General features: G+C 50.6%; 11 protein-coding genes across 11 annotated transcripts; 5 read left to right on the forward strand and 6 right to left on the reverse strand.

The window, feature by feature from the left end:
* Positions 1 to 102: 102 nt before the first annotated feature.
* On the reverse strand, positions 103 to 2,832 carry IAR55_002459 (uncharacterized protein; the record flags this gene model as incomplete). Its single annotated transcript, XM_066945572.1, has 9 exons — positions 103 to 738; positions 800 to 937; positions 991 to 1,223; positions 1,293 to 1,440; positions 1,506 to 1,964; positions 2,014 to 2,300; positions 2,362 to 2,392; positions 2,447 to 2,500; positions 2,557 to 2,832. 9 exons carry the CDS (start codon positions 2,830 to 2,832, stop codon positions 103 to 105), a joined length of 2,262 nt encoding a protein of 753 aa, XP_066804261.1.
* Positions 2,833 to 3,294: 462 nt separating this feature from the next.
* Positions 3,295 to 4,216, forward strand: IAR55_002460 (CDP-diacylglycerol-serine O-phosphatidyltransferase; the record flags this gene model as incomplete). Its single annotated transcript, XM_066945573.1, has 3 exons — positions 3,295 to 3,398; positions 3,509 to 4,142; positions 4,202 to 4,216. 3 exons carry the CDS (start codon positions 3,295 to 3,297, stop codon positions 4,214 to 4,216), a joined length of 753 nt encoding a protein of 250 aa, XP_066804262.1.
* A 771-nt stretch (positions 4,217 to 4,987) lies between these two features.
* On the forward strand, positions 4,988 to 7,034 carry IAR55_002461 (uncharacterized protein; the record flags this gene model as incomplete). Its single annotated transcript, XM_066945574.1, has 5 exons — positions 4,988 to 5,160; positions 5,274 to 5,346; positions 5,420 to 5,489; positions 5,564 to 5,864; positions 5,927 to 7,034. The coding sequence occupies 5 exons, from the start codon at positions 4,988 to 4,990 to the stop codon at positions 7,032 to 7,034; spliced, it is 1,725 nt and encodes a 574-aa protein (XP_066804263.1).
* Positions 7,035 to 7,395: 361 nt separating this feature from the next.
* IAR55_002462 (uncharacterized protein) lies at positions 7,396 to 8,277 on the reverse strand (the record flags this gene model as incomplete). Its single annotated transcript, XM_066945575.1, has 3 exons — positions 7,396 to 7,521; positions 7,721 to 7,894; positions 8,122 to 8,277. The coding sequence occupies 3 exons, from the start codon at positions 8,275 to 8,277 to the stop codon at positions 7,396 to 7,398; spliced, it is 456 nt and encodes a 151-aa protein (XP_066804264.1).
* A 1,988-nt stretch (positions 8,278 to 10,265) lies between these two features.
* IAR55_002463 (uncharacterized protein) lies at positions 10,266 to 12,722 on the reverse strand (the record flags this gene model as incomplete). The annotated part of the gene is made up of 5 exons (XM_066945576.1): positions 10,266 to 10,461; positions 10,520 to 11,829; positions 11,903 to 11,993; positions 12,062 to 12,138; positions 12,213 to 12,722. 5 exons carry the CDS (start codon positions 12,720 to 12,722, stop codon positions 10,266 to 10,268), a joined length of 2,184 nt encoding a protein of 727 aa, XP_066804265.1.
* An 831-nt stretch (positions 12,723 to 13,553) lies between these two features.
* On the reverse strand, positions 13,554 to 15,711 carry IAR55_002464 (uncharacterized protein; the record flags this gene model as incomplete). The annotated part of the gene is made up of 8 exons (XM_066945577.1): positions 13,554 to 13,811; positions 13,873 to 14,354; positions 14,419 to 14,605; positions 14,666 to 14,730; positions 14,797 to 14,975; positions 15,034 to 15,138; positions 15,201 to 15,350; positions 15,488 to 15,711. The coding sequence occupies 8 exons, from the start codon at positions 15,709 to 15,711 to the stop codon at positions 13,554 to 13,556; spliced, it is 1,650 nt and encodes a 549-aa protein (XP_066804266.1).
* A 2,046-nt stretch (positions 15,712 to 17,757) lies between these two features.
* Positions 17,758 to 18,090, forward strand: IAR55_002465 (uncharacterized protein; the record flags this gene model as incomplete). Its single annotated transcript, XM_066945578.1, has 1 exon — positions 17,758 to 18,090. One exon carries the CDS (start codon positions 17,758 to 17,760, stop codon positions 18,088 to 18,090), a length of 333 nt encoding a protein of 110 aa, XP_066804267.1.
* Positions 18,091 to 18,404: 314 nt separating this feature from the next.
* IAR55_002466 (uncharacterized protein) lies at positions 18,405 to 19,478 on the reverse strand (the record flags this gene model as incomplete). The annotated part of the gene is made up of 5 exons (XM_066945579.1): positions 18,405 to 18,569; positions 18,654 to 18,831; positions 18,918 to 19,306; positions 19,369 to 19,381; positions 19,450 to 19,478. 5 exons carry the CDS (start codon positions 19,476 to 19,478, stop codon positions 18,405 to 18,407), a joined length of 774 nt encoding a protein of 257 aa, XP_066804268.1.
* A 395-nt stretch (positions 19,479 to 19,873) lies between these two features.
* On the forward strand, positions 19,874 to 21,821 carry IAR55_002467 (uncharacterized protein; the record flags this gene model as incomplete). The annotated part of the gene is made up of 4 exons (XM_066945580.1): positions 19,874 to 20,260; positions 20,320 to 20,353; positions 20,417 to 20,528; positions 20,582 to 21,821. The coding sequence occupies 4 exons, from the start codon at positions 19,874 to 19,876 to the stop codon at positions 21,819 to 21,821; spliced, it is 1,773 nt and encodes a 590-aa protein (XP_066804269.1).
* Positions 21,822 to 21,859: 38 nt separating this feature from the next.
* Positions 21,860 to 24,393, forward strand: IAR55_002468 (uncharacterized protein; the record flags this gene model as incomplete). Its single annotated transcript, XM_066945581.1, has 10 exons — positions 21,860 to 22,027; positions 22,102 to 22,242; positions 22,301 to 22,537; positions 22,596 to 22,661; positions 22,713 to 22,820; positions 22,872 to 23,665; positions 23,741 to 23,855; positions 23,910 to 23,997; positions 24,069 to 24,184; positions 24,259 to 24,393. 10 exons carry the CDS (start codon positions 21,860 to 21,862, stop codon positions 24,391 to 24,393), a joined length of 1,968 nt encoding a protein of 655 aa, XP_066804270.1.
* A 118-nt stretch (positions 24,394 to 24,511) lies between these two features.
* On the reverse strand, positions 24,512 to 26,138 carry IAR55_002469 (uncharacterized protein; the record flags this gene model as incomplete). The annotated part of the gene is made up of 5 exons (XM_066945582.1): positions 24,512 to 24,660; positions 24,723 to 24,942; positions 25,039 to 25,691; positions 25,756 to 25,941; positions 25,997 to 26,138. The coding sequence occupies 5 exons, from the start codon at positions 26,136 to 26,138 to the stop codon at positions 24,512 to 24,514; spliced, it is 1,350 nt and encodes a 449-aa protein (XP_066804271.1).
* Between the last annotated feature and the right edge of the window lie 125 nt (positions 26,139 to 26,263).

The following is a 26,263-nucleotide window of genomic DNA, read 5'->3' on the forward strand; positions in this document are numbered from 1 at the left end:
ATTGATATTGATATTGTACAATAGACTCTGTGGTCATGCATTTGGCCTTCCCTAGTATAAGTTGCCTATCCCTTGAGACCCATATTCATGTCATGATCTAGCTCAAAATACATCCTCATCTTCCTCTACTACTCCCCATTCTCTCAACGCTCCACCACCTCCATTATTACCAATCCCCAACCCCATCATGCTGGGCAATACACTACTTCTAGGCTTGAAACTCTGTCTTCTCGGTTTTCGTCCGTCCGCCAGAGCCAATTTATTTACCGTTGTGGTCCCCAAAGCTGGGATTCTTGTCGTCGTCGTCGTTGATCCAACATGACCATTGCTCGCAGACGAACCGAATATCGTTCCATTTCCACTCGAATGGGAATGGGAATGGGACATGGTCCTTCCATATCCATGGAACGGTGTCGGACTCGCTGCTCCGCCGCCTCCTCTCGCAGTAGCCGCACTGACGCTTCGCCCAGTCATCATCGTCATCTTACTACCTCCTCCTCTGTCGCCTATCGGTCTGAGTGATGATCCTCCGAATGTACTAATCGCCACACTCTGTCCCGTCGAAGGAGGTACGAGTCTCTGCCTCTTATTCGTTTGATATGATGCCAAAGGTGTAGGTGTCGGAGCTTCTCTCTTGCCACCAACTTTAGCAGATGTCGACACGGAACGATGAGCCGTGCTTGGACCAGGTGTAGCTCGAGGGAGTAGCTTTGCTGGTGCAAGACCCTGTTTGGCTCTCTGTGGACCTCCAAGTCAATTTTGTTCTTTTACGAAGACCAGCCTTTTTTGCCGAACACACCTTCTTCGCCTCTTTTGCCATCTCTTTCGCTTCGATCGTATCTTGGATTTTGGTCACAACTCTCTCCCCAGAGACCATGAACGGTCGTCCCTGCTCTTCCTCCCATTTGGGTAGCAGCGAAAGAAGTTCTGTTTCGATCTGTTCCAGTGTCAACGTTAGAACCGAGGTCGACAACCACGCTCGTCACTCACCTTCGGTTTCAAGATCGTCACCCGCTTCCTGAGTTTTTCTTCCCTTAACATCGCACCACCTCTTCTCGAAAATCGGTTCGGATCGTGCGAATTTCTCTCCAATTCATCTTCATCGTTGACCAGCGCATGCCATTCCCGTACCTTCGGCAAGAGTACAACTTTCGATTCGACTTCATCGCGTAGACGTTCAATTTCTGCCTCGTGCAAATGTAATAGTTCCTCAGTGTAGTCATCTATGGATGTTGCCGGCTCCAGTCAGCTCAAGGACCAGAACACCTGTATTCACAAATATCAAAACTAACCATCGATGAATGCACCAAATTCAGCCCGCTCGTCCTCGCTCATCATGAGCTCAGTCTGCAGCTCATCGATCTCTTTCCGCGTGTTTACAATGAATGACGATAAGCTTGATCGCCTGATTTCCAGTAGCCGCTCGTACTCTGCTTCGTACTGTTGGCATCGAATCGTCAGTTACATTTCGTGTTCTCTTGACACGGGTGATGAAAATCACATACCGCTTTGATTGTTGCGTCTCCACTACCTCTATTCATCTCAATGAACAATTCTGTCGTTTCCGCATCTACCTCCAACCTGCTCCACAGCGGTTCCACCAGATTGAACAGTTCCTGTATTCTCGCTTCGTGCTCTTCCTTCCTCCCATTCCACAAGTCCGTGATCTGGTCGCTCCACTCTATCAAACCTATTTCAGGCTCTACACTTTCCAGGCCGTCCAGATCTTCGATTTCAGGCCACTCTTCCATATCGCCCGGTGGCAGAGTATTGCACGAAATGATCTTTGATAGTAAACGTTCATAGTTGCAGTAAGCACCCGGAGTCTCCTCTTCGACGTGGTTGGGTAGGAGATCAAGAGGAAAATGATGAGGATCGGACGTGGGCACCGGCGGAAGAGCAAGCTCGTTATGTAACCATGCAAGGTTGATAAGTGTTTGGCAAAGATTTCGACGGCGTGTATCCTGTATACTGATCAGCTTCATTCTTTTCTGGACGCAGAATTCAGCTTACCCTTTCTTCCAGAGCCTTTGAGACTGCCTCATCCAACTCCGCCGTCACGCTCTCGCCGACATCGTACCATGTTGGCGGTACTTGCCCACCAGCAATCGCCTGAGCGAGTGTCTGGCTAGAACCTCGTTTCTTCCCCTCGTGTCCATGTCCATGTGGATGGGACGGGGCGGTTTGAGTCATAGAGGAGTTTGCATGCTTCGACGAAGACGCGATGGGTTGCAGAGGCTTTGAGGGCTGGTAAGGGGATCCCAGAAGTGCGGACAATCTGTCCAGAGTCGCCTGTTGATCTGTGGAGACGGATCAGATCGGTCCTGATACACTTGCAGACCGTCAATATCCCTGACTCACTTTGTACACGTTGAAGTCTCTCATCGTAAACCTGAAGGATCGGTCATCAAGTATCATTCAACTTTCCACACTGAACCCTACTTACAACTTTCAATCCCTCGACTTGCTTTGTCAGTCTTTCCAGCTGTCTTGGTAATGTCTGGGATAATATCAGCGATAGATTCGGTATCTTTGACTCAGTATGATTGAACGCACATCATTTTCAAAACTCTCTCTCCCGGAAACAGCAACCACATCTCTCCCTTTCTCCCCTACCGCTCTAGCCAGACTGGCCACATCTCTCTTCACCTGAGCTATCTCATCTTTGAGTCCGTCTACCTGCGCTTCCCTCTCTCTTATTATCGACGTGATTACTGCTCGGATGGCGGCTTCTATCCGAGCCAAGTCCGCCTGAAGTACCTCGGCCGGTAAAGATAGCTGAGAATGGAGTTGACGAAGATGAGGTGTTTGTTCGTCTAGATATGCCGACATGTCTTCATTGGTAGGCGAGGGGCGGTCGAGCTTGGGAATGTCTCTCTGGTGAGGCTACTATTCTCTCTTGCCGTGTTGTGAACGTGGTCTAGTGACTCTAGATTGATATAGATCGTCAAAGCGAAATGCAATTGTGATATGTATTTATGTTGTCGTTGTGGTTGTTGTTGTTGATCTGGGTGTTGTTTTCGCGCGTCTGTCTTTTCTTGATCCAAGTGGCAAAGAGGCAGTCAAAATGGCAGATGTGGCAGTCAAACGGGCAATATATCTCCCCCCCACTTAAGGCTCAATGACGTCTGGGTTTCGCGGTTTCTTCGGAATCAACTGTCCCCTTCTCTCTCTCTCTTGCTCTTTTCGTTGTGTCGTGTCATGATCAACTATCCTTGATTCCCCTTCCTCGGAGAACGTTTCTTTCGCTCTTCACTCATCATCAATTCACCCCCTCATCTTCGACCCCTCGTCATGTCCGTCAACGAATCAGAGTCTAAGAGTGTGTCGGTCGCAGAGGAGAAGAAGAAGTTGTTGAGACAGTACGAACATGATGACGGTCATTTCTCCCTCGTCCGGTGAGTTTCCGTCTCGAGGTTTCATGCTTTGTTTCCGGACGAACGAATCAAACGAGATCCATTGCTGACCATCAATCTCCCAATCTCATCTCCTGACTCTTTCCTAACAGCTCTTTCCGCCTTGCCGACCTCATCACCATCATGAACGGCGTTTGCGGAACCCTTTCCATCCTTTCATCCGCCCGTTACCTCCTTCTCTCTTCCAACTTACCTGGACCTCCATCAGCCGAGGCCCTCCGAACGCTCTACTTTGCTCATCTCCTTCCTATTCTTGGTTTCGGCTTCGACGCCTTGGACGGCAAAGTCGCTCGATGGATGGGTGGTGGATCGATGCTTGGACAAGAGATGGATTCACTTGCCGACCTCGTTTCCTTCGGCGTCGCACCTGCCACTCTGGCTTTCACATTGGGGCTTCGAACCCCCCTCGACCTCCTCGCGTTGCTCATGTTCGTCTCGTCCGGTCTCGCAAGACTTGCAAGGTTCAACGCGACAGTGGCCCTTATCCCTTCGGACGCTTCGGGAAAATCCAAGTATTTCGAGGGTCTACCCATCCCTTCGTCCTTATTCCTCACCTCTCTGATGGCCTCATGGGTCAAGATGGGATGGCATGCTCTCGGCTCAGAAGGCGACATCCCCATGGGCGTTTTCACGCTGTGGGGGAAGAGAGGAGGGTGGGGCGATGTTCATGCCATCTCTGGGCTCTTCGCGATCTGGGGTGCTATGATGGTCAGTAAAACATTGAGGGTAAGTAATAGTGTTGCGTGCGCCGGTTGGATCTGTGGCTCATCATGTGCTCCACATAGGTACCTAAGCTGTGATAGGTCGAAAGAAAGGAATAAATGAGAGACAGTTCATGTAGTCAAGGAAAAACATGTCGAGGAAGGGATGCAATCTTCCGCAGTATATCGTCTTATTCAACCGGGTCCCTCTACTTGACACACACACGCACGCAAGCATGCACGATGATCAAAGTTCGTGTAGCATATTGTAGGTGGCAATGTCGGAAGAAGGTGTCCTTGTTACCTTGACTCCCCCCATGGATGCATCGGGAAGGTCTTTTTTTCCTTCATCGCGTGTTTTGTGCCTGAATATGACCGAACGAGAGCCGATGATTAGCTTGGCACAGCTTGTACCACGATTTCTTACCTCTCATCCACAAAATACAAAATTCATCTCATTCCGGTGTCATCTGCCCCTGTTGTTCATGACACCTCGAATACACGCCTTCAGATATCGCGGTTGACGACTCAGTCCTACATAGACGCATACACCGTCGAGAGAGAAATACCTTGTCTCGGGAAATCGGATCGTCCGGGAAGGGAGCAATTTCCATCTTATTTCGTCTGATTTGAATCACCGCTTTCGTCCCGGCCAAGGACGTACTTTCATCAGCATCGAACTCCGTCATTGTACGCGAATAATCTATCGTCGCCATCAACGAGAACAGGAAGACCAGAATCAAAAGGAAATAGTCCTCAAAACGTACGCCTTCAATCTCGCTTCGACTCGCCTCCCGCCAGATCTCCCTCTTCACTTTCGCAGGCCATCAAGGATAGTAGATCGTACCCATATATGCTGTCCCCATCCTGATGATGACCGCCCTTCCCTCTCGTCTCCTCGCATTGATCGCGATGATCTCTGCCATGCCATCAGCTCTGGGTGCTGCTGAGTTTTTTTTCGAATGGCCGGCCACGACATCTTCCTGTCAGGTGGTCAATCTTACTTGGTCAGCTGGAGTTACTCCTTTTCAAGCTTGGGTAGTGTGAGTACTCTCGTGATGAAATTCCCACAACTGCTTCGCGCTTCCTGCAGCATTGCTGCTCCCCCGGTCTCAGGCAAAGACTCCGTCGTTAACTTGCATCCTGTTCTACATAGGCCGATATATGGTCAACCGTTCATTTACAATATCCCAGATTCAGCATATTCGAATGGATTCGGGTCATATCCCGTGAGTCGACATAGAAGCAGAGGCGAAGAGAGACAGATGGACCTTTTGACTCACTTGTTGTGGGTTTGTACAGATCTCACTTCAGCTCAACACGGAGCAGAACTACGTAGTCTTCATGTCGGACGGTAACGGCATGGGAACCGGTATGTCCATCCCAGCCAGGATCGATCTCTCCCCTCCACGCTGTCCCTCTACAAAGTGCTGACCTGAACTGCAGGTGGTTCTTCTGAGATTCAGTCTGTGCAACCTTCAAGTAACACCACCTGTCTCTCCTCCGCATCATCGAATTCTACCTCCCTCGACTTCACATTCACCGTCTCTGGAGTAGCGACGCAATGTCAGCGAGGATTCGAGATGTCGTGGACTGGGGGCAGGGAAGATGGACCGTATAATTTCACGGTCATTCCGCTGGATCAGAGCTTCAATCCTTACGACGTGACATTGGAGAACGACGTCCCATACATGAGTGACTGGAAGTTGAATATGACCGCAGGGTCAAGGTTCACGATTGTTATGAAGTGAGTACGATTGATTATCCGAGGCGAAACTCGATTCATACTGATACGGGCCTTGCTCGTAGTTCAAAGAACGGATATGGAAGGGGAGGAGGTGCGGCGGTCTACTCTGTCAACGCATCGGATGATTCCTCCTGTATCGATCAAGCTCCACAAGCGACTGGATCGTGGCCTACCGGTGTGACAACTTTCGGTCTCTCTCCGCCCACATTGCCCGTGACGGAATCCGCCCGGAGATCTCATGGTTCGAGCGTGTCGGGCGGAGCAATTGCGGGAATCGTCGTGGGCGTCGCGGCAGCGATTGCACTTGTGGGACTGATCTTACTACTCCTGTTACGACGGAGAAATAGGAGAAGGAAGGAAGAGGAGGTGAGGAAGCATTTTGGAGGAGTCGACCTTGGACCTGGCGACGAGATTGACGACATCGGGAGAAGCATCTCGACCTCTCAGAACGCTGGTTCACATATGATCGAACCTTATCGACCTGTCGGATCATTCCAACCACATGACGGGCGGACCTCTCTCTTCGAGGGAAGTGACTCTTTCTATGGCGGAGACGGGACAGGCGATCTCAGTACGGCGAGTTCAGCAGGGTTCGCAGGTATGGGCGCGGATACCGGTCGATCTAGTCGGACTCAAGGTTCAGGATCGGCTTCATCTCCTCTGGAATCTCCTGTGGACGACAGTGGAAGAGCAGGTGGACCACGTATTGCTGGACCACTACCCACCAAGATACAAACCCCATCTACACTGCCGACATCTCCACCATATGTCGACAGTCCTTCGCGGAATACTCCTGCTACCGATCTGAATCACGAACTGAAACGATTACCGGATAACGGAGTACCAGGAAGAACGAGTTCTCCATCTTACTCACTCACTCAACGAGAGTCTAGCCATACTGGAAGTGCAGGAGGGCCCGGAGGCGGAGGAATGAGGGTTGTGAATCATGACAATCCAGATTCTCTGCCTGCCCTACCGCCAGGTGCGACTCATGGTCCAGGCGGTCCTACCGGCAGAAGACGGCCTCCGCAACAGCAAGATGGTCCGACGTTCAGGAGACACGCGGATGCGGGCCGAGTGCAAGAAGAAGTGGTGGATCTGCCTCCGTTGTACAGCGAGGTACCGAGAGATGGGCCAGTACCTGGAAGAGGCGGTGACGAGCGAGGTTAATGCGATCATTGGCGGTGAATTATTAGAGTGAAAAGATCTTTCTCTGACATCTTGTTTCAACGATAGTGTAGGATTATATCAGGAGGGACAATGTTTCGTGTACAGTTTCGCGAGTGGTTTTTCGTCGGACGGCATACAGAAAGGCTTTATGGGATGAGGATATTCTAGCATAGCATGCATAGTGGCATTGTAATTATACATACATACAGGTGAAGTGTGTCTGAACAAGTCTTCGTAGAGGCACAGAGGGCGATAGATCGTAGGTGTCGCAGACGACATGGACGAAGAGTGTTGGGTTGATATTCCATGACGATGTAAAGCAAACAAACAGAGGGACGATGACGACGACGACCAGGGGAGATCAAGCAAAACCCACTCGTTTCTTGACCGGTTTATCGGTTTTGTCGAAGGCTTGTCCCGAAGCAGCTTGTTGTTTTCTCCGTCTCTTCTCTCGAGCTTTTTCGAGTAAAGCGGCTTTTGCTTGGTTCTGCGGGGAAGGGAAAGGGGTATGGATCAGTCATGCGGATCCTCATCATTCTAATATGAGAATGAGGCGGGGAATCAGGAGCAGGATGAGAGAACCCAGGCAAGGCAATTGAAGAAAGCACGAGTTTGGAGATAATTACCCATACAGAACAAGAACGAAGAGATAAGAACAAATCGCAAAAGGTCTCATTCTCACTCACGATAGCTTTCTCCCTCTCCACCCTCTTCTTCTCATTTCCCAGTCCTGCATGTTTGCCCTTCTTCGTCTCGACCGCCTCGGCGTCTGTCAGCGACGCTCGGGTCTTGGCGACTTTGGATTGGACGATGGTCTCTTTTGATTTCGTGATTTGGGACATCAACGAGAGAAGGGATGACTGCTGGGCCATTGTTCGGAACGGTAGAGCGTTGGCATGGCAAGTCGAGAAGAGAAAAGAACACAGGATGGAATCAGATATACGATGACATTAGCGTCTGTAAAACAATAAAATCAAAAATGCTTCGCAAAGATCTCCTCGAAAGAGCCGGCTCGAGGCCGCCGAGGTCGACGCACGAGGACATACCACGAGTGATCATGATTCAGAAGCAGAACGAGATAACCCACCTTATCTTCCACAAACACTTTACCCTTCTTGCCCGGTCCTCCAGCTTTCCGTCTCCCTTTTGCACTGAGCTTCGCGTTGGAGCTGGATGCGCGTGTGGGTGTGGGTGTGGGCGCGAGCGCGGGCGCGGGCGCGGAGATGGGAGGAGGAGAAGACATGTCGATGTGGAGTGACGGATGTTCGCTCAACGAGTGAGACGGGTCGAAGTGGGTTATGTGACGGTAAACTCGAGATCGGTCGGGTATCTGGCTTGGGGCGACTGGAAACTGGAAGATGTCCAGCAAGTGCGCGACGAGGACGAGTACTGTAGGGATGAGATGACGAGAACCCGTTTTGTTTTGTTGTTGCTGACTCTGAAAATGTTTCTGGAGCGAGCGAGTGATCATCTCGAATTCTGGTGGAGGTATTACTCGTACTCGTACAGTGGCAAAAAGCTTATCGAGCGCTGCACTGGAAGTGGCGCGAGTCTCGCTTGTATGGGCATGGCTTGTTACATACAGTATGACATCTTCGACTGGTGACGACGATATCACTCGGTAGACCATGACGGTACATGAGCACAGCTCGGAGAAGGTTTCATCTACCTCTCAGGACCTTGGAGGATTCTGCGCGATGCCTACCTACAACGCCAAGACGGCCACTTAGCTCCGATCCTGTCCTGTTCTCCTACTGATCCCTCGCTTCGCCCAGATAAGTCGATCCTCTGTCTCATGAGTGATCGCTCTCCATTTGGCATTCAGGATCAACTCGAAATCTCTTGTGCTCTTCATAGGTGGTCTAGACTTCTCCTGCTCCGTCCTGAATATACAGTTCAACAACATCTATCCTCTGAGTTTACTGAAGTCCACCACGAAAGTGTAGCACCGTACAGTAAGGCTCGTTCACTCATCATCCCACCCTCTGGGATATGAGCTGTTGATCTTGAAGCTGACCGCCAAATATCTGCTGATTGCGATTGCCGACGACGGTCCGAACATGCTTGCTCTGGTCTGTTGGGTGCAGGGCAATGCACTCACACGACAGTCTTTAGCACTGTCAACATGATGCTGTGCACGCCCAACTTGGTCGAGGTAAACTCGCAGACGCGCACCACCACTATCGTAATGGATAGAAGGACAAAGAGATGAGTATTTGTACGTTCTCCACAGCTCTTCGAGTGTACAGTAGCTTCTCGGAGAGAATGTATTGTAGGTCGAGTGCAAGCGCGCTTGAGACTTGCAAAGCTGAGGCGTGTTGCGAGGACTAGTTACTAACTCGTTGCGATCCCGGTGAAGGACACTACTTCAGGTCCGAGATCACTTGATAATCAGACCGCATCAGTTATCAAAATTTGCCAACTGCCCAAGTGATATCGACTCACTCAAATACGGTCGACGTGAATCTATAACTTAGCGAACCATTCGAGTCCGTGCTTCAACGACTTCATTCTGTCGACGTATTCTCCAACGACAGACCACAAAATCTTGTACTGTACTTCGATTTCAAGAAAAGGCCGGTTGTCAATGTGAGGAACGAAGTGGTACCTCAATCACAAAATGACGAGCGAATAAATTCATGACGAGGAACGAAGCGCCAAGCGGAAGGATGGAGATCCTCGATCAACCAACTGAGGAACTCCCTTGTTCCAAGATTATATACACCGGTGAGGTCAGTGCACTGCCTTTACTGATCGTACTTCGTGCACACATTGCAAGTTGGAGTGACGACCGAGCCAATGGTTTCAACACCGCATGCCAGCGGAACACGACGGCGGCATGTGGTTCTGCCACTCCGCCGACGGGGCTGAAACAGGCAAAATTGACTGCAAATTTCGCAATGTGCACTCGCAACGTGCTCCATCTCGTTCTGGCAGATCAAGCATATGCACAAAAAATGCAAAGACCCAGACTCAGTCCAAAGTCCAGCTGAAGACTACTGACACTACTGCATTAAAGGGTATCCAAGTTGTTGATGTTGTTTTGTGTGACTGGAAGTTTTCACAGCTCTAGCAAAAAAAATAGCAAAAAGCGAAGAAAGCGGAAACATCTATCAGAATACACATGCACAAATCATGATCATCAGATGCGACCATGTAAGAAGTGATGGGGCAAGGCACAATGGGCATATTGCAAGTACCGAAAGCCGTCCCGATCCCAGTGGGCATTCCTTACTCGATGTGCGAAGCGGCGACCAACTCTTCCGCGTTGGCAATGACTTCCTCCACTGTCATCGTCTGTTTCTTGTATTTCAAGTCCAAAACATCTCCGATCTCATCACAGGCTCGAAGGACCATGTCGATGTCGTTCTTGGTGTGAGAAGCCGAAAGACAAAATCGGACTCGAGAAGTGATCAAAGGTGTAGCGCTATCAATGCGATCGATCAGAAACTGAACATCGATTTTGGAGCAAGCATACGACTTACGGATAAGCAACAACGACCACAACGATTGGCGTCTTGTCCGCGCTGAATCTCTCCATCATCATCCTTGAAAACCAAGCCATCTTTCCCGGTTGGTAGATCAACAAGGGGATGATGGGCGAATCCCTGTTTCCGTAAACGATGAAACCGAGTTTTCTCAAACCTGAGGACAGGTATCGAGCGTTGAAAGCGATTCTCCTCAATCGTTCTCGACCTTCTGTTCCGTTGAGGAGGTTGGTTGGAAGAGCGAGCCAGGGTGGAAGAACGGAAGCAGCCACGGGGCCATAGACGGGATGTCGAGAAGATATGCTCAAAGCGTTGGACTTGTCCTCGGCAGGAGTGGCAAGGGGAGGAGCAACACCCATGATGGATCCCATAGAGGCAATGATTTGAGTGAGAACTGGGGGCGAAATGACTTCAGCATAGCAAGATGCGTGAGATCGGATTCGGAGTCGGTCGATCACTTCCTTCGAACCAGCGATGTAACCACCGGCGGCACCAAACGACTTGGTGAAGGTACCCATGAGGATATCGATTTCTCGAGGATCGATCCCAAAGTAGTCGCACACACCTCGACCGTTGGGCCCCATCGCACCAATCGAGTGAGCCTCATCCACGTAGAGGTAGAACTTGTATCGCTTCTTCAATTCGATAAGCGCAGGAAGGTTGACCAAAGTACCCTCCATCGAATAAAGACCCTCGACAATAATCAGAATCTTCTTCCAAGGTCGGTGCGTTCTCGGCTGACCCTGTGAGATTGCTTCTCTCAACAATTCCTCCAACACCTTCATGTCGTTGTGTTTGTACCATCTCATACTAGCACCACTGAAACGCACACCAGCTCGGATAGATGCGTGGTTGAATTCGTCGGAAATGACCAAACAGCCTCGGTCAACGAGAGCGGGGATGGTTGTACTGTTGGTAGCGTAACCCATCGAGACCACCATAGAAGCCTCCGCGCCGACAAATTTGGCAACGAGCCTCTCTGTTTGCTGATGAAGATCGAGCGTCGACGCGTCATGTCGGTTTCCAGCACTTGACACACCGTACTTGCGGATAGACATCTCGGCGGCATCGGCACAACCACCAGAGGACGAAGCAAACCCAAGGTAGTTGTAGGAAGAAACGTTGAGAGCACGAGTAGTGGAACCAGTTCGAGTGAACGTCTTGTTCTGGTCATTGGAGGTACGATCGTAAAGCATGATTGTGCGACCAGCGACGCCAGTGACAGGTCGAGCGAAACAGTCGTCGAGACGTTGCTTCAGTCGACGGGTGTAGAAGGAATCAAAGTCAGAGTTGAGCGCGGCATAGCCCTGTAGTCGATGGAAGAGAGACAATGATGAGCGTCAGCGGCCTTTCGATGATGTTACTGCGGAGATTGCTCACATTTTGGGGCATAAGGTGGGAGTAAGCCGCTGGACGGAACCTCTTGCCGAAGAAATCTCGGATGTGACCCATCACAATCAGAAGCAGGTAGCTGCAGATCGGGAGCCGGATCAGTTCTGTCGTGCTATGAAAGATGACACTGAAGCAGCAGTAACTAACCTGAAATAAGTGCTCATCAAGACCACATATGACGGTCTGGGTTCCTCTTCCAGATGGATGGGTTCATTCGAGTTCCACTGGATCGCGTTCATCCCAACGGACGCGTGCATGAGCACAGACACATCACGCAAAAGATTATTTCGAAACTCACCTGACTCGTCCATCGCCAGTTGGGGTTGTTACAGTGCCCAAATTCGCTATGCCTGATTGTGCTCTTTGTCTGAACAAAAGGTTTTTCAAGATAATCCTTGTACATCAACGCGATGTCCTCCTTTGACATCTCCGTACCACTCGACGTTCCCGACATGATGGACGAAGCGTAACTGCTGATGGTCGATTGGTCCGAGTACAACGAGTCCCCATCGTTGTTGCTATTGAAGGATGCGTCGTCATAAGAAGCGGCGGTGGCTTGAGAATGGGATGCTGCCGTAATTGGGAATTGATGTCGAGGTCTCGAGAGCACATTGATCAACGATGATCGAGCAGAGACCAGGGGCTCGGTTCCAGTAGGTTGAGGCGACGAAGAAGGTGAGGACGAACGAAGCGATATCGTAGGGAACAATGGTCTGGAAGGTGGAGAGGAAGAAAGGGATGAAGGAGGAGTCGAAGCTCCAGAAGGGGTGGATTGCGCTCCTGCCGATCGACGAGTTGTTCTCCCCATGTCGTACTGTGTCGTATGTATGTTTCGATTGTATGCTACGGGAGTCTACGAGTCGTGCAAGTCGATACAAAAGTCGAGGATTTCGTATCTATCCCAATGCTAAACACGATTCACGCGACCTGATGGAGAACTGGAGGGGTGGTTTGCTTTTCCGATCCAACAATGAATCGCAAAACAACGCGGCTTGCGCTCGGCCTCGGTCACGATGTTTTCGTATTGAACGAAAGACGCGGAGGGCGATTTGGACCTGACGCTGAAGACTGGAGACTCGTGTCGTATGTGTGAGAGGAGGGCGAGAGCACAGTCGAGCTGAGGCGGTCAAGGAGCGGTCGATTGGAAAGGTAAGAGAGAGAGAGTGAAGGTGGGGTCCGTGGTAGTAAGTATGAAAACAAGACTCGTACCGAGGGCGCGGGGAGGGTTGACTCTCTCGCTTTTGCTGCTTACGATCTTTGCTGACAGCATGCGTCGGCCACCGACAACTCGCTGAAGCAATTACTACGAGTATTCACTTACCTCCAAACGGGGGAACACAAATAAAGGAAGACGAAAATTACAAATACAGGAAGGAATTACCTGATCAGGCAGGTCCCGAGTTTGTTTGGGTTTTTTTCCCCCATCCGCGCCCGGCTTAGCGTGGGGTTTAGGAACGGGAGAAAACAACCGAGATGAGGGATACTTGCCACCAGGAAAAAGAAAAAGAAAAAACCCCGTCCTTTACTGTTGATTGGCCACGCCATTATTGGGTTACGTCGTCCAGCACATCAGATGCATGGTCATCGCTCGCGTGTACTGTTACATCCACATCGTATGTTTAGGTCGACATCTACGCCCCTACCCGTACAACTGCCAATCGTACTTGGCCACACTCCCCCAGAAACCCTCTGGACAGATCATGACCGGGCCTCCTTGACCCAGCGGGAATATGTCTTGCTGGTTGCCGTAGTACCGCTTCCAAGGGACTTTGTCCCATCCAAAGTTAGGGTCGAGGTCGTTGATGAACGACGACCAGTGGGAAAAGACCGAGTCTTCCAGTGTGGTAGTATCGCCGGACGGGTTCGGGGCGGTTCCGAACGTCGGGTAGATATCATCCTACGGTCCTTTCTCTTCAGCGTTCCGATGTTCGTGGAACGTGGCAACGTTCGTGACTCACCTCATGGCATACTCTTCCTTTGGTAGTGCAGTAGTCTCCTTGCCCACCATTGTCAGGATACGTCACACCTTGCGTCCATTCTCCCACCCAGACCTTCCCACCGGCCGAAGCCCATTTCGCCGCTGCATCTCTATTGGCACATCTCCAAGTCCCGTCCGTCGTAGCCCTCTCAAAGTACTCTCTGAAAGTATCGCCATCTTGACCAAATCCAGTCTGATTGGGTAGGGCGTATGTTGCAGAGTTCTGCAGCGCTTTCGCTCGGTCGGAGCCTATCAGCTGAGCAAATGCGGCATAATACGTGGCTACATCCATGGGGACCGGATCGCTGAACAGCCGTTGGGTGGCAGAACCTCCCTCGTTCTTGACTGTAGTGATGAGGAGTGGAAGGTCGAATGGTTGAATCGGTAGTGACCAGGGGTTCTCGAAAAGCTGGGTGGTCGGATCAGCCGGTAATGTGACTGATCGGTAGGTAGGACGGATCGCTGTGCAAAGTTGATCTCAACGGCCGCGACCACTCAAACTTGTGTAACGAGACTGCCTACTTACGCTCAGCAAATGGCACACCTTCAACGTTGTACACCGCAGTGCCCGTCAATTGATCTTCAGCTGTCAAAATCTCCGATACCGGAATTGCGCGAAGACAATCCAAGGTGGAACATGCCGACAGAGGTGCTTCAGAGTAGAAAGCATCCCGAAGGTGTGCAGTGATCGATGGCTGCGCGAACCCATATATCTATGGCCGGATCATTCTTAGCTGCCAAGCCTGACTATCCACTGCTAGAAATCGAATTACCATCGGGTCAGATTGAAGGATAGCAGCTCTGAACAATCCCTTGGCAGCGGGAGAGCCCCAAAGAGCTAAATCACTCAGATCAGCTCGCCTTCGGGTCAAAACCGTACACAAAGCAGAAGAGACCCTCTCACCTCTGATCATACTTGCGCCCGAGCTTTGTCCTCCAACAGTGACCTTCCAAGCGTCTCCTCCTGCGAATCTGGCGACTTGGTTGACAACCTTCAATCCGAGAATCACGTCTCGCAGACCCAAGTTTGGGTCGGTCCACGAAGGGGCAGAGGGAGGAGCGATGAAACCCAGTACCCCGAGTCTGTGGAGAGCTAAGTTATCAGCACATGACCACAACTGTTAGATGGGAGGATACACACCGATATTGCAGGACTACTACGATCATGTTCCCTTTGGTGGCAAGTTTCGAGCCATCAAGACCTGGAGTAGAAGCCGAGCCGGCCGTGAAAGAACCGCCGTGAATCCTGCATTCCGAGTCGACAATCAACGTGAAGTCTCACTGACACGGAAGTATGTTCTCACTCACCAAACGAAGACGGGCAATTTGGAGAGCGGAGTAGCTGATCGAGGAATGTGAACCGTTGCGAACAAGCATTCTTCAGAAATGGCAAAGCCGGTCTGATCGGTCCCGGCAGGTTGAGGACAGGCAGGAGGTAGCTCCGCGAACGTCTGGTTGCTGTCGAAAGGGAGCAAAAAAGTGAGGAGGGTGGTCAGTACTATCTCATTGAAGAGACTTGGATCCGATTGCGAAGGTAGGTAGTGGCAGACGGTAGATCAAGGGGAAAGTATGTTCAGGTAGTACATCAGACTCACCTATGTTGCCAATCCCAATTGATAGTACTCTCGCCCCATCTCTCTGCCTTGCCATATTCTACAGTGAATCGACAAGCGCCACCCTCCGTCGGCTGTCCCTTGATCTCGGTGTTCCAGATCCAGTATGTACAGTCGGAATTTCCATCTCGCTGGGTGATAGGTGCAGCGAGAGCTGTGAGCGAGACGAAAACCAAAAGTAGGCAGAGGGACAGGGGTGATATCATTACAAAGATCGCACTCCCAATATGTGAGGAGATAAGACAGTGGGGGTGAGCTGCTAGTGAGCTGCTAGAGATATTGGTGTGATGGGGAAAGGTATAAAGAGCGTATAGGTGGGTATCCAGCCAGGATTCTCGTCCCGTAAGACGACGATGATGGATAACAATCGAGTTCGTCGAAAACAAATGAAGCCTCAAATATGCTTTTCTTTGTTTCTCTTCGAAACATTAACCCCTTGATGGACGACCCGAAATCGGAACGCCTCATCTATCTTTCCCTTCTCTTCGCCGAACTGTCGACGTCAATGGTAGCAGCACAGGCAGGAGTATCTCTGATGGTCGAGATGGCTGAGAAGAGGATGATTGGAGGGAAGGAGCCGATAGTTTCAATATGGCAGAGCGCTCTTTGCCATCGCATGGTCCACCATTCCTGTAAGTCTTCTGTATATTTGGACGCAAGTCCGGTCGTGTTTGTTCTGACAACGCCTCAGACATTGCACCGCCTCTCCGGATCCTTCTCCCTACGTATCCACAGCCTGAGTTGCATGTCTTGTTTGTTTTGTTTGTTCAATCTACCGTCTGTATATCTAGCAATCGGCAGCGTTTCAGAGTACAATAAGGAATTTCAGTCTGCTGCCCGGGTGGCGTTCGGATGTTCCGGAAGGGTCGACTCAAAATCGTTTTGGTCCCGATAGGTCGTGTATGAGACAAAGTGGCAGCGAAATAAGTAGTGGTGGCTGAACCTATTCTTCGTTTTGGATGTGGAAGAAGACTATGTAAACATCGGAGGTCTTGACCTTCCGTGAGACAGGCTCGATATGGGTACGATGTGGTGATAGCACAGGATACAACGAACGGGACTTGAGAAGTCCGATGCCTCATGCCACGCATACACAAGGTATGTATCTGGATCTCGGGGGAATTATGTTGAATGTGTAGTGAAGTACGTTATGCTAAGGACCACCTGGCCCCACATGAGATCCCTGTATGGTTCGATACCCGGGACTACATTCGCCTCTTTCGTCTTCGATTCTGCATTGTCCTTCAATTTCATCATGTCCACCGTTCAAGGGCTGCTCTGATTCGAGCTGCGCTTCGTCAAGAGCAAATCAGTCACCAGGCAAGTTGCCAGAATGGCTTCAAAACCACAAGTAGTAACGCCCCTCATGACAAAGCGTGTTCCTTGCCCCCCTCACCGGTACCAGTAAGTTAGTCCTTTGCTGTCGCTATGTATGTACCTACTGATCAAGATCACTGACACAGAGACAGTGGAGCCTTATCTGCCCACCGACCTAATCTGTCAACGCTGTCTCAGGACATACTTGATCAAGTCTTCTCCCTTCTCCCTCCACCAGCTTCCTGCGGCCTTGCCCTCATCACAGATCCGCTCGGGTAGCCGTGAGCATCATCTGGAAGAAGATCAACCTCAATCGTCCGTTTCGTCTTCCTTCAGGGGAACAGGAGACTTTCCGTAAATGGGAAGCATGGGCCCATCTGGATCTCCATCCGCTGATCGAACGTCTCCTAAGCGGAAGTCATGGCGCGATATCCCTTCGAGACTTGACGATTGACATTAAACACAAATACCTAGATTTGACTCTACAGGATTGGGACTCGTAGGTCCGGGATCGTGCAAGCTAGTCATCGCTCTTCAGAAACCGTATCGGCATCGAGTCGAGCGCAGAAAGACGATGGTTCCGACAAGTTCTGGGGTAGTATCATCCAACTGACGGGAAGGTTTGATAACCTCTCAAAGCTGACTGTGACAGTGGGACAAGGTGTTCTGCCCGATGAATTCCCGCACTGGGGGAGTCTGGTACCAAATTTATAGAACGTTCATTTCCATATCATGGAGGACGATCATGGTGACTCCTTGCTTGCACATCGAAAAGCTTCTGGGAAAGGATCTCAAGGTCGTCATTCTCTCTACCAAAACTGAAAAAGGCCGTCTTCACCTTCGCACGATCTCTGCCGATTTTCTCAAAAGCGTTCTTGCGCACGCCGAATCTACGGAAGATAGCACCCCCGCGCGAGCGCGTCATTGGAAAGATCATGTCGAAAGCTCGCGATTCTGGGCACATCCCATGGTCAGGTCCTCAACCCCGAGCTGCTAGGGATATCACAGATACAATTCCCTTGAAAGCGTTAACCGACAAGTTGGCAACGTTCGACGATGAATTGGAAGTCGTCCACTTGAGGCTCTGGTCAGATGTAGGACCGGCCGGTCCCCTTGAGCTGATTGAAGGCTTTACCGGAACCCGGGACGTCATGGCGGAAGACGATTTGGCAACTTATGCGAGCAGACGTTTATTATATTATGCTCAATTCGTGCGTCTGGCAGAATCGGCTGGCAGTGAATGGGAAGACGCACAGGCGAGAGGGTGACAGATATTGGAAAGACGAGGGAGAGGAAGGGGCAGTAGGGGCAGAGGAGTAGTGGAGGTCGACCGAATGGGTCGTCTCTTACCGAAAGAATAAGATCAAAACGACATGGAGGATTGGGGATGATCTGTAAACATTAGTTCTCGAACGTAGCCCTACTCCCGTCTTTTGTGCTATCTTTGCACAAAATTCGTCATTTTTGCCTTTAGTGATGCCTTTCATTACCCGCTTCTCCATGACGACACAATTTCACGCGCACATCTTAAATCAGAGCATCAGAGACCAGTATCGTTCAGTAGTCGTAGATATGCATCACGTCATGATCGTTCCTTGAGTTCGTATTCCTCTGCACCGGGACCACCACCCCTACTCGGTCCGGCTGTTGGCACTTGAGGCGGGTCATCCAGTAACGCTGTCCCTTGTTCGAGATTCGGTGTCCAACCAATATCCAGCTCTGACCTCATCTCCCTCTGCACACAAAGCTGAGTACACGAGAAAGAGAGCGATTAGCCATGTATCGTCGCGCGCGCAAGATAGATGTTTTGCGGTTCGAGTGCCTGACTCACGTATTCTGCTGAAACGACCATGATCACTGCTCCTAACGCTTGGATCAGCCAGAAGAAGAACGACGTGGGGAAAGAAGCAGAATAGTAGGTCGTCAAGATGAAATGGTTCAAGATGAGAGTGAGTGAAAAGTCGAGTATATGAGTCGGTCTTCGAACTATCAGGTACAACGGTGCGATACTGTTGTCACAACCGATTGACCGGTCAGTGTTTCTGCGACAAAAGAACGATGATAGGAACGGGATGAAAGGTAGAACACTGCTCACTCTATAGCAAATGTCAGGAGCGATACACCACCAATCACCCAACCTCTCTTGATATCCACACCATAATCCCAAGCCGCCTCATCGTCTTCCCCTCCTCCTGCAAACGGACCTCCTTTCCCCTCCTCCAACCTTTCACCTTTGACGACTGTCACACTCCCAATCTCCTTCCCGCCAGCCCAGGCGCCGCGCAGTTTTCGCCATCCTTCTACGCCTGGGAAACTGGATTTGCCGACAGTGGGTCGGGCAGCTAGTTCTCTCCAGTCAAGTATGTGGGAGACGGAAGATGGACCTCCGGAATAGGAGAGGAGAGATGGGGAAGTCAGAGTGGACAGGAAGGGTGGGATCAGGGTCGATAGAGTGAGATAGTGTATGGTTTGTAGTGAAATGATCTGCGTTCGCAAGGTCAGTCTGCCTATGATCGGTTGCGATGGACAAAGGGTGATGAACTGACTTGACATATTATGCTGCAAAATCAGACATTTCAGCTGGCCACCCTAAATTCGCTGCGATGGAGAGGGGAACTGGAGCTCACAGAACAGGATCCCACCCTTGGACACGCATCCTGCGACCCTTCTGTCCGCTTCCAGTTGCGCGACAAGTATAGGTCAAAGGTGGAATGCGCACGACACTTGAGATGAAAGATACGTGACGGTTGTTGTCGGATGACATCGGTGACCGGAGATTGAGTTCAAGTCCGATTTGAATCCTCATCCTCCTCCTTGATCATCGTCTTTGCGTCACGACTTTCAGACACTCGAGCACCTTTCAAATCAACTTTCTTCCTCTCTACGGTTTTGATCTGCTACGTCTCACCCTAGTCCCATATTTCGTTCTGTCGTTCAGCTCACGATCGGGAGTTCCAACTCGGTTCATTCATCCTGACCACTCGATCGACGAACGACCGGTCTCTATACACATCCATGTCAGATCTACCATAAGCGATACCCATCATCATCATGTCGGCTACGCCCATCCGACCTTCTCCCATCGCCCCTCCTCAAGCACCTGGCACGAGACCACCACCTCCTCCCGTCATACCTACTTCATACCTCTCTATATCCGAACAACACATCGTCTTTGCTGCTGTGTTTGGTGTTGTCGAGATCTCAAAATTCTGGGATACATTCGCTCCTCTGGTCTTCACTGATCCAGAACCAACGTGGACCTCATCATTACGGATACAAGGACCATGGTCGATGTTGGGCTGGACGGCAGCGGAGGTGTTGGGTATCTGGGCGGTGTCCTTCCTCAGAATACCAAGCTTGTCGCCTTCGCATCGACAACTGGGAATGATAGCGTTAGGCAGTCTTGTCATCAACTGGCTTTCCTGGTTATTACTAGATGTGAGCTTTGCTCGAATGCCTCATGCAACTTGGCCGAATTGCTGACTAGCTGATTGTAGCCAAGCCGAGTGCTGGTCAGCTTCAATGTCCTTTGTATGTACTTCTGACCCTTATATACACATATACAAAGCTGAAGAACACACCTTGAAATCTTAGCACCCGCTGCATTGGGAGGAGAATGGTACTGGAACTGGTATTATCGGGTGAAGGTATGGAATGAGCCCTCTCATCTTGAGGGTGTCCACAAGATCCGATTACTGCCCTTCAGGCAAGTCAATGAATTGTTGACACCAGATTTTCAGCCACTGATCCAATCCACAGCACCGCAACTCTGAATCCTCTATCGCTCACGTATTGCATTCCACCCGACAATTCTCAACCCCTGTACATTCCCGTCGTATTCAACAACTCCATCCCAGACGAGGTCTCATACTTCATTCGATCACTCGAAGATGGTCAGGCAACGGTGGAGAAGGTGTCAGGAAGCTCAATGAAACGATCGCCATCTCGACCTCCTAGATTACGCATCACAGACGGAGATGAGGATGTAGAGGACGGGGACCTGGAAGAACCGGAAACCGATCCGCTTTCAGCGCTTGTCCTTCAAAATAGCGGGAAACCCGTACACGGTGATGAGGTGGATGTTTCCAGGTTGCCATCAGTACGACCTCCCGACTCTATGGCATTGGTACCTAGAAATTTGGCCTCGTCCCAAAATATCCTCTTCATCGCCGTCGACAAGCCGAGTGTCGTGACTTTGAAGAATGCGGTGGACAAACGGGGCGATAGATTCTCCATTACTCCTCATCGCGAAGCTGTCATCATCGAGTGTCCAACAGGAGGCAAGTTCGTAGACGAAGAGAAAGCAGGAAAATTGATCCTGAAGGGGGATAAGACTCGATCAGCCGAGGTTCGATGCGTTGGAGACGAGGAAGTAGCCAAGTTTCAAGCTCGTGGAGTCGGACCGCTCAAAGTGGGATGGAAGAAAAGGTCGAAGGACAAGGTCGACACCGGTCTCATTGAAGGTATCGAAGAAGATTTGGAACCCGTCGACCAGCTTGCCCTAGCTCGACGAGATAGGGTGTCGAAGACGCATACAGTCCCCCTTCGCGTCTCCCATAGTAGACCTGGCACATTTACTCTCTCACTCACATCCGTCACCGACGCTCTTCACAACACATACAACCCCTCGGGATACTCCGCCGAGAAGGTTTACAATGTTTTAGCTCGACCTTCAATCCGTTTCGATTGTTCAGCCCCCGTGCAGCTTCTTCTGAACCAGAAAGTCTCTTTGCCAGTGGATGTATCAGTGGATGGTCCCATGGAGCAGGAGCTCGACGTGTCCTATCAATTCAGGTCGTTGACCGGCGAGACGGCGCCACGGAAGATAAAAGTATCAAGGAGAAGAGTGGATATCGTCGTGTCTGAGCCGGGAACCTATACCCTCCTCGACGTGGAGGGACAGTGTAGCGGAGGAATCTTGGAGCCATCTTCCTGCACAGTACAGCTTGTACCGTTGCCAACCTTGGATATGAGCGTTACGACTTTGCATGAATGGTGAGCACAAGGTGAGCGATTTCAAGCTAACAATACAGTGCGATGGATGTCGGCGCTACTGCCGCTTTCGATTTCACGGGTTCGCCTCCTTTCCGCCTCGAATACACCGAACAAAGAAAAGGCGGCCGAGCGAGGACTCTGGGTGAGACGTTCCAATCGCATCAAGGCGCCATAACACTTCGGCCCGAGCACGAGGGAGAGTATACATATGTGAGTCAAGCAATGGCTGGCCAACCCTGACAACACAGACTTTCACCTCTTTGAGCGATCGGAGATATAGACAGGTCAAACTCGAAAAGCCACCTATCAAGCAGACAGTTCATCCCTTGGCCAACGTAGATCTGGTCGGATCGCTTGCCAATACCAGGAGGCAGACGCTCTACGCATGTTCTGGCGACGTTGTTGATGTGGATGTGGACGCGAGGGTGAGCGACTGCGCATCAGAGACTGCAATTCTCCAATAGCTCATTGCATCTATCACAGGGCATTGCACCGCTCAAACTCGCGTACCTGAAGACTTGGGGCACTCGATCCGAGAACATCACAAACGACTTGCCAAGTGGTCGATCAAAAGTGTCTGTCACAGTGCCTGACGAACTTGCAGCCAACTCCGGCGCTTCCGGCAAGATGTCAATTGCTCTTTTATCGATCGAAGACGGCAATGGATGTGTGAGGAAGATCAGTACGCCAGCCGTGGAGATAGATATCAAGAGACAGAAAGTGAGACTCTCACACAGTGACAGAAGCTGATAACTAGCCTACGGCACGGTTCACAAAGAGTCAAAAGGTTATGGTCACAGAAGGCGAAGTGGCAAAGGCCCAGTTGAGGTTGACTGGAGAGGCAGTAAGTCTTCCAATAGGCGGGCCAGCATCAGCTGACTGTTCGCATACATAGCCTTGGGAGGTGACATATGCTTTCGACAACAGAGAGAAGAAGATAACCGTCCGAGATCCGAACAATCATCTCAGCTTCAGCGATAAAGGGGTATATCGCCTGGTTAAGGTAAGTGCTGGTCCAGTTCGATTCCGATCATTCACTGACATAGTACCTCAGGTCAAGGACGCGCAATGTGAAGGAGACGTCTCTGCCGCCGATTCTACATTTGAGATAGACTTCAAGCCTCGACCGATAGTCACGCTTCAAGAGATCGGCAGCATTTCCCATGGGGCCAATGGGTACAAGCATAAGGGTCTTTGTGCCGGGCAAGAAGATCAGGCGGCCCTGCGTTTCGTCGGTCAAGCACCGTTCGAGTTGGGATACCGCTACACTGCCGATGGCAGAACGTCCAAGCATACCATGAAGAGTGCGCAAGAGACTGGAATCTTCCATCTTGCCACTGAACCGGGACATCACCGATATGACTTCATGACGCTTGCCGATGGGAACTATCCTCAGACGGATGTTTCAATCGTCTTGGAGCATGAAGTCCACACTCGACCTTCTGTCAGTTTTATTCGGCCCAACTCTCGACCTATCTGTCTCGACTCTCATCTATCTGGAGATGCCAGAATACATCTTAAGGGTGTCGCCCCATTCAAGCTCTCTCTTGCTGTTCGGAAACCGGCATCAATAAGCGTCACGACTCATCAAGTAAAGATCGACGCACATGATTGGACTCTGGAATTACCAGAACATGAAATGAAGGAGATTGGCAGGCATGAAGTGATGATCACGCGGGTAGAAGATCAAAGTGGATGTGAGCAAGTTGTCAACGACGATGATGAGCTACGAACTACCGTAGAAGTGGTCGAGAGTGCGAGGATTGTAGCGGTGGATGAGAGGAGAGACTTGTGCGTGGGAGATAGCCTGGACTTCTTACTACAAGGGAAAGCGCCGTGGACCATTGAGTGAGTATTCGGCTTTTTCCCCAGACAGAGCAATGATGCTAGTATGGACATTGACTTACAGGACATCAATCATAGATACGAGTGGTTGGGAAAGAAGCACAAGGTGACAAGTTCTGCGTCGCAATTCACCAGACGTGCGGAGAAGAAAGGGGTGTTCGAGGTCAAGTCAGTTGCCTTGAGGGATAATCAAGTATGACTTCTTTCCATTCATGGCAGTTTTGCACGATCTGACATCGGGCTGCAGTGCAAGCGACGAGTTTCGGACCTGATACGAACGGTTCACCCCCTTCCTTCAGCGAGAATATCAGAAGGAGAGGACAGTCTTCGAGAGGGTGAGTTGGAGTGTCCCACCAGGTCGGTGTGGGAGTATGAGGACTGACCACTGCCCTCTCCTCTGATGTAGGTGATGAACCAGCTGCTTTCAAAGTTCATTTCTCGGGAACGCCACCATTCTCGTTCACTTATACTCGAAGTGAAGACGTGGGAGCCACTGCTCGATCGAAGGTGGTCGAAACGCAGGTAAGTCGTCTTGTCTCTCTTCCACGCCTTCATAGGATCGGAGGGTAGGCTAACACTGATCAACTGACGTCCAGACCATCGGGGACATTTGGAAGGATTCTTATACCATCTCATCATCGCTCCCGGGAGACTACGCGGTGACGTCTGTGTCTGACAAGTTCTGTCGATATCCGCCAATAACGAGGACCAACAAAAGGATGATTGAGTGACCGACACAGTGAATGCATTGCATGGGTATGTGACTCCAAGTATAAATACAGAAAGAAAGGTATAGATTGTGCTGGATATAAGAATGGTTCGTTCCAAAGGCGACTGGAATATGTCTACCTATGCTTGTGAGGCGGGAATCAGATCAGAGAAGAAATTCGGGGCTGTAGCAAGTAGACGAGGATACTCTACTTGTTGCACAGAAGGTATTTGACGTGCGAGCTCCGCAAAAATATCACGGACAAGCGCTCGAATAGCCTCTAACTTCTCTGCACAGTCAAAGAACGCTCAGTTATAATTTACTCGGAGGGATGCAACTTGAGATACTCACCTTCTCCTCCCCCTTCGTCATCTATACCTTGTTGTTCCTTCAGTTGGATCCACAGTCGACTGAGTACGTTGAGTATCTGTCCTCTCCATCGATCTAGTCTTCCTGTCGATCGGACACTTCGTACGACGCATAGCAAGGCGGAGAGATTTGCTCGATAATGAAGAAGAACAGGAGATGTGGGGGGATATTGGAGTGGGTCAAGGAGATGAGGTATGATGGTCTGCAAGGCATCTTCGTCAGATTACGACAGTCCAGCAGCCGCCTTTGTATATTCTGTATCGGTACAAGGGTTGAGGAGACACAAGGAAAGACTCACCTTGAGCCATCTAACGATGCCAGTACCCAAAACTCCACACAACAATTCCACCTCTTCTGCAACATGTATCAGAACCGGTTTTCCATCTATACCCGAAGGGGCATATGTCCATCCTTGAACCAAGGCCTTGTCCACGATCTCCTCATACCTCTTCGTCCTCTTCTCCCCTCTATCCGTACATTTCTCGACCGATTTCAGCGTAATCGGCAGGATCGCTTCCAAAGGGGGATTCGAATGTAATGACAATGTATGAATTAGGGAATCGAGAAGTAGTTTATCGATCCCCATCCTTCTCATGATGGTCGCATCGAATTTGTCCATCCACTTCTCGAGAATGGTCGCTCCTCTACATCGCCAGGAAGGTTCCCAATCGTCCATCATCACCAACGTCGGAGGAAGTATCATCCCTATATTCCGTTCGATTTCACTCTCCATCGAGCGCGATACGGACCACGAGAGAAGGTTGGAGATGCCCCAAGCAGAGGACGATTTGAATGGCTGTGAATCGTGTAGATCGACCGTGGCTTCTTTGCCACCAGTCGGACGCGATAGAGCCCGACTAGCAGCAGAGAGGGAAGGATGAGGTGAGAAGTAGGGTCGTAAAGTGGGTAGGATCGCAGTGGGTAGAGAAGGGGACAGACTAGGTGTCATATCTACGGCATAGCAGCTTATGAGCTTCTTTTGAGGATCCAGGAAGGGTTCCTCGCTGCAGCTCACCGTCTATCACCTTGCAAATCTGCGTTGACGTCCAAGGGTCTTCTCCACGTAATCGCAGGACATTGTCAAAGATCCGTGCTTGATCTTCCACATCAACCATGTCCCAATCAACGACTTCGACTTTCTTCGCTATGGTCTGTACAACCCGCAGGGCCTTGTGTCGATAGGTTTCCAGCTGGACCTCATCTACAAATGCACTGATCAGCTGACGTCTGACCCCGTTAGGAATGTCCAAACGTACCGGGCTCGTAGGTCATATATTCTGGCAGGAGCTGTTCGGGCAGGGCAAGCTGCTTTGACAGCTCCTCGATCGTCAGAAGCAGCTCAGCATCAGAGCTCGTAGCTGGTGCCGACTCGTCCGTGATGTCCTCTGCGATTGCCATGACTGCCGTGAGAGTAACAAATGCTTGACTACAAACAAAGGGAAAGACAGCGGTCCCACTGTCATCATTCCTGCCTCCTAAGCTAAAGTGAAGGGCTTAATTCTCCCACGGTCGCTCATGAACTA

The sequence above is a fragment of the Kwoniella newhampshirensis genome, chromosome 4 (genome assembly GCF_039105145.1).
Source record: "Kwoniella newhampshirensis strain CBS 13917 chromosome 4, whole genome shotgun sequence".
Classification (NCBI taxonomy): Eukaryota; Fungi; Basidiomycota; class Tremellomycetes; order Tremellales; family Cryptococcaceae; genus Kwoniella; species Kwoniella newhampshirensis.